At 32.5% G+C, this 6,318-nt stretch overlaps 1 protein-coding gene across 3 annotated transcripts in view; it reads right to left on the minus strand.

Annotated features, from left to right (window-relative positions):
- The window catches only part of LOC106878849 (PAN2-PAN3 deadenylation complex subunit Pan3), an 83,117-nt gene that overhangs the window by 51,298 nt on the left and 25,501 nt on the right, over positions 1–6,318 (minus strand). For 2 of the 3 annotated variants that reach the window (XM_052973572.1, XM_052973570.1), the window contains 2 exons: positions 5,441–5,506; positions 959–979 (listed from right to left, as the gene is read on the minus strand). In XM_052973572.1, the coding sequence (XP_052829532.1) occupies positions 959–979; positions 5,441–5,506 (87 nt within the window). The remainder of the gene's footprint in view (positions 1–958; positions 980–5,440; positions 5,507–6,318) is intronic. The other variant, XM_052973571.1, reaches the window with a different exon arrangement.

The following is a 6,318-nucleotide window of genomic DNA, read 5'->3' on the forward strand; positions in this document are numbered from 1 at the left end:
TATATATATATATATATATATACTCACTGTTTTATTGAAGCCAAAAAGCTTCACAAATTATTACTCAGAGTTCTACATAACAATTCATCAGATACTTATGATAATTAAGATAAAATAATTTACAAATTATGAGTCTATATAAGTCTTCAACAAAATAATCATTTAAATCTGACTGGGCAACTTATTTTTGAAATAGTGGTATACAGTTGGATGAAAGGGGAATTGAGTCTAACAGAAAAATAATATAAATAATTGATAAGTTGAAAATCTTTTTTAAAAAATAAATTGTAGATGTAGGTGAAAAACAAAATATACAAAATAAGTTAGACTATGTCAAGAATAAGAAGATGTAAGAAATTAAATAAGACATAATTAAAGTAAGCCTAAAATCAAAATTAAAATTATGAGTGAAATTAAAATAAGAGCTATTAGATATCACTAAAACATACATAAATGAAAATACCAAAAATAAAAGAAAAAGAAAAGGAAGATGAAAAACAAAAAAGCTAAGAGAGAGAATGAGAGGGAGGGGAAAAAGAAAGGAATGTGATGTTAAAGAGATGAACTAGACGAGAGATAAGGAGAGGTGAAGTAAAAAGCAAAATGCAGAGAAAGCGTTATATGTATACAGCATATTTATCAAATATGCCTTGTAGCAAAGAGGTGCAAGAAGGAGAAGGTTGACAGTTTTTACAATGTGATAGAGAGATTATTAGAAATAAATTAGAAATACTATTAGAAACACTGAATTAGAAAAAGAATGAATAACCAAAGCTTGAACACAGACACAGTAATGGATTATAAGCAAAAATGTCAGATACTAATGAGAATGTGTAAACTGCAGAAAAAAATGTGTGTGCATGTGTGCGTATTTATCATTATTATTATTATTATTATTATTATTATTTTATTAATATTATTATTAAATTATATTATAAATTAAAATAATCACACAAACATGAAAGATATATTCTTTTTGCTGAAAACAGAAAAAAAAAAGTGATAAAATGATAAAATACTCTGGTTTTTTCATTGGCAAATATAGTGGTTATATTTATATACAAATATAGACTCATATGTGTGTGTGTGTGTGTGCGCGCGCGCATGTATGTATATATATATATAGTTCAAATTTACAAAAAACAAAAGATGAAGACAGTTGAAGGAACAAGCTGATGAATTAGTTTAATGCTCAGGAAGAATGGAAAAGTCTTTCAAGCCTATACTCTTTGACAGAAAGGTTTGAGTGGAAAAAAATGGAGAGAACAGAAAAAAAGAAGAAAAAAAATGTGTAGGGATTACACACACACACACACACACACACACACCCATATGCGTATATGCTGTGACAAGAATTTATATAACAGGCTCCTCTCTAATACTATCACAGACATATAGGAAGGCAATAATTACTTTACACAAAGAGGTAAATCTTGAAGCAAAGAGAATTGTAATTAACTTAAATATCAGCAATGGGATGGAGTACCCCCTTCCACATAAGCCTTAAAAATCACAAAACCAATTTTAGGAGAATCCCCAAATGTAGACTTATCAACTGGGCAAAAACAGAAATACAAATAATTAGCAAGAATATTTTAGATTCTATTCTCCATAAGATTAGTAGAGATATAAATGGAAAAATCAACAGGTCTGTTATGGATTGGTTTAACAACAAAACAATAAATACAACCATAAGTTTAATCTGTTTGACATCATGGACTTTAAGCTGTCAATAACTAGGCCTCTACTGCTTAAGGTACTTAATTTTGCTGAGGAATGCATAGCTGTCAGCAACTTGGATACTGACCTCATCCTGCTTGTCTTGAAATCCTGACAATGTTTCAACTCTATCTGAGTAAAGAAGAATGCGGATGCTTTGTCATACTTTCTATGGAACATATAATAAAGCAGAATTATGTCTCCTTATAGGTGTGTGTGTGCACCATTTACATATAGAATTTCCTTATTTAGAAACAGGTTTGTATAAGGATGATGGCCTTACCTCTAACATGAACAAGGCCTTAGAAAGAATCTTATTCTATTCTTCCAGCAGACAGGCTTAAAAATTATAGTTAACACGAATCTTAATAGTGTTAACTATTTAGTTACCAAATTAGATTTGTAATTTAACAGTTTTAAGCCAAATTGTAAGCCTAATGAAAGACTATCCCCTATGTCCCTAATGGAAACAACATCAGAAGGTGAACTAGGACTAGAAAGGTTTTGTGGCATAACTTTTAGCAAAAGCATTAGAAATCATGTAGTTAGGGAATTTTTAAATGTACCATCTAGACATTTTCCAAGTGACCATGAATTTTCAACAGAACTCAAAATTAATTATTCTTGTTGCATAAATTTTGCCTCTCTTGTTAATCAGCACAATATCAACATTCTAAATAAACCTAGTGAAATTGTTGACAGACCTAAATGCTATTTCAAATATCCTGTAGGCAGCCCTTCAAATGGTAAACTGCCCAATTAAAAGATGTTGTATATAGGACTAATGTACAGGCTGACAACATCCCTACAAACAAAACTTCTACCAGGGCCACAAAAAATAGCTTCAAAACAAGATAACTCAACAGAAATTTCTTCAGATATCCTGAAAACAGGTTGCTAACAAGTCTAGTAAAAGACTGTTTGGCAAAAAAAAAAAAGAAGCTGGTTCAGTTCCCTTTAAGATACGTTATTCTATTTTGGAGAAAGCTAACCCTTACAAGCAGGGAGTGTACTGAAATTTTATGAAATGTTTGTTGTACTTGAGTGAAAATACTTCATACTGTTCCAAGACAAATTTGCATTGAACCACAAAATAGAGCATCGAAACTCTTAACGTATTGCAAAATGATTCCATATGGCAAGCTCATTACAAATTCACCAAAAATTATCAATTTTTTTAAATAACTTAGTTTTTGCAGGCACATTATATTGTGTTCCCCTAATTTATTCAGACTGTCAAATTTTGTTATACCTGATCGTTTTTTACCACACTTATATATAGCATTTTTTATGTTTTTCATACCCACCACCTACATCACTCTGGACATATATCTTGCAAACCTTTTCAATTATTACTTTTAGTCAGGCAGAGGTGTAGCTGTAGTAAAAAGTTTACTTCCCAACCTCAGAGTTTGGGGTTCAGTCTCACTGCATGGCACCTTGGGCAAAGCCTTGGGCCGACCAAAGCCTTGTGAATAGATTCAATAGATGGAAACTGAAAGAAGCCTGTCAGATATATACATATGTGTGTGTGTGTGTGTGTGTGTCTTTGTGTTTGTGTTTGTTTCTTCCACCACTGCTTGACAACCAGTGCTGGTGTGTTTATATCCCCATGACTTAGAAGTTTGGCAAAAGAGACCAATAGAAATACCAAGCTTTAAGAATATAAGTACCGGGGGTCAATACATTCAACTAAAAATTCTTCAAGTTGGTGTCCAACATGGTTGCAGTCTAATAACTGAAACAAGTAAAATATAAAAGATCTAAGTTTCTTTATTCTTATAACCTTTATATAATCATCTGTATAACCTATCTGCTGATGCACATGGCTTGAGCTTCACTTAGAAGTCATTTATGGAACAAGCAATAGTATTTTTGCCAAAACTTTGCAAACTTTAGAAAATTACAATTTTAAATCTCACAATGTAAGAGATTCAGCAACAGTACTTTGTAGTAAAGATTGTTTGCCAACATAACATGGCAGTCCTGGTTTAGAACAAATGTTGCTGTAATTTAGCCCCAGGAGACATTGTCTCCAGCTAGCTATACGACATGATTTGTGTCCTTAAACCAGGACTGCCATGTTATGTTGGCAAACAATCTTTGCAAACTTTGATAATAACACCATACTTAAAACGACAACCACCTCCACTGATCTTTCCTTCTCACGATGTCAAAGAACCTGAAGATGTACCTGTGCAAGCAGTTCCTGTAGATCAAATTCCAGAGACAGAAGTTCCTGTATCTTGTACACAGCCTGAATGACCAGTATTGGCACACGAGCATGGATAGGACAGGACAGAAACTGGACAGTCACACTGAGTCATGCATCAGTGCCTGTGTAGAATGTTTCATCAATACGACCAATTTCACAGTCAACTGATCACAAAGCACCCAGGTGAGGGGAATTAGACAAACATGAACTAATGTTGTGATAATGATAATACTGATGAAGATGGTGGCAGTGATAATGGTAATCACGGTAGTGAATATTGGTGCTGCTGATAATGATGATGGTGATGCAGGAAACAATAGCAATTGTGATGATGAAGGTGGTGATGAGGGGAAAGAAGATGGTGAAGGTGCCTTAGGAAACAAGTATGATATTACTGTTTACACAGAAATAGAAGGAACTGTACATACTAAAGGCAGTGATACATTGATTTTCATTCATAAAATGTTTTGATCTATTTCCAGTAGAGAGTGTGGCACAACTTCAGTCTTGCTCACTTGTACTAAATTATTTCTACTCTACAAAGTTTATTTCTAGCTTGTTAGACAGTCAAATTTATAATTTTTATGATGCATATAATTATTTCTAACATAAATGTAACCTTGAATATACATATATTGTGTGTGTGAGGATGTGTGTGAGCTTCCCAACCACATGCAATCTAGTTCAGTCTCACTGCATGGTACCTTAGGCAAGTGTCTTCTACTATAGCCTCAGGCAAACTGAAGCCTTGTGAGTGGATTAGTTTGATGGAAACTGAAAGAAGCCTGTCATGTAATGTGACTATATATGCATATACTAGCACACACACTCACACACATATGTTTATAAGTGTGTGCAAGTTTGTATATGTATATGTGTGTGCGTGTGTTACCACCTTGATGTTGCATGATAATTGTATGCAAGTATCAGCATCATACAAATAGTCCTTTGTTTTGTATCTTCTGTGAAAATGTGATGAGTGGTGACAGGAAGAGCATCCAGCCATAAAAAAATCCGTCCTAACAGGTTCCAAGATTCTATCCAACCCATGCAGGCATGGAAAAGCAGATGTTAAAACAATGATGATGATTTCTAATACATACAAATTACAGAAACACATTTTATACATATATGTAACACACACACACTCACACATATAACATAAATATATATATATATATATATATATATACACACACACCTATATGTAGAGAGAGAGAGAGAGAGAGAGAGAGAGGCAGAGAATAAAGGTATATCAAATGCCATAGAACAAATTCTTGATTTGTTAAAATTATCTTCATCTCTAGAGGGTGTATCACAATTACTAAAAAGCAATTAAGACCAGCAGACCTCTTGCCACCTTAACAAGATATAATCTTAAGATATATCATACCAAACAGTCTGACAAATGAACATCATTGTTAATAAGCTATACAACAAAGCATCTAACACACACACACATGCACCAAATGGATAACACTAAAATTTTCAAAAATATTCACTTACAACACTCTGAAATTGCGGAGCAAAATCTTCGGGAGAATAAAAATAGGTTGTTCCGCCAACGTTTTCCTACAAATAAAGAGAAAAAAATGGAAAAAAAAAAAACATTAAAACTTGTCTTCTACATTATATATATGTATGTATATATGTATTTATATATATATATATGTGTGTATATACAGGGTTATTCAAAAAGAATGAACCAATTTCATTACACAATATTTTAATACGGAAAAGCAATAGAAACCTCCAGTTAAGTAACAAGAATTCAGTGTAGCCACCATCTGCAGCACGGGCAACATCAATGCGATAAGAAAATTCCTCCCAGATGCACATCAGTATATCAAAAGCAAGTTCATTATGGAACTAAAGAATAATTTTGCTTTCCTTGAGGCAATTCTAGAAGATATCGACATAGAACAGAAATGGAAAAATTTCAATAACGCATTCAACCAGACAGCCAAACAAGTAGTCAGTGGATCATAATATGCTGATACGCATATGGGAGGAATCCTCTTATCACATTGATGTTGCCCATACTGCAGATGGAGGCCACTTTAAACACTTGTCAGAAAAGAAATAGAAGTGGACTGTGAGTAAATACTTGTGACTTAGCTGGAGTTTTCTATTGCTTTTCCTTATTAAAATATTGCATACTGAAATCAGTTCATTCATTATGAATAACCCTGTACATCTATATATACATACATATATGTGCATGTATGTATGAATATATATATATATACATATAGATACGTATATATATATACACACATATCTATATGTATACATATGTATATGTTTACATATGTATATATATACACACACACACATATGTATATATATATATATATATATATATATATATATATATATATATA

The sequence above is a fragment of the Octopus bimaculoides genome, chromosome 16 (assembly GCF_001194135.2).
Source record: "Octopus bimaculoides isolate UCB-OBI-ISO-001 chromosome 16, ASM119413v2, whole genome shotgun sequence".
NCBI classification, from domain to species: Eukaryota; Metazoa; Mollusca; class Cephalopoda; order Octopoda; family Octopodidae; genus Octopus; species Octopus bimaculoides.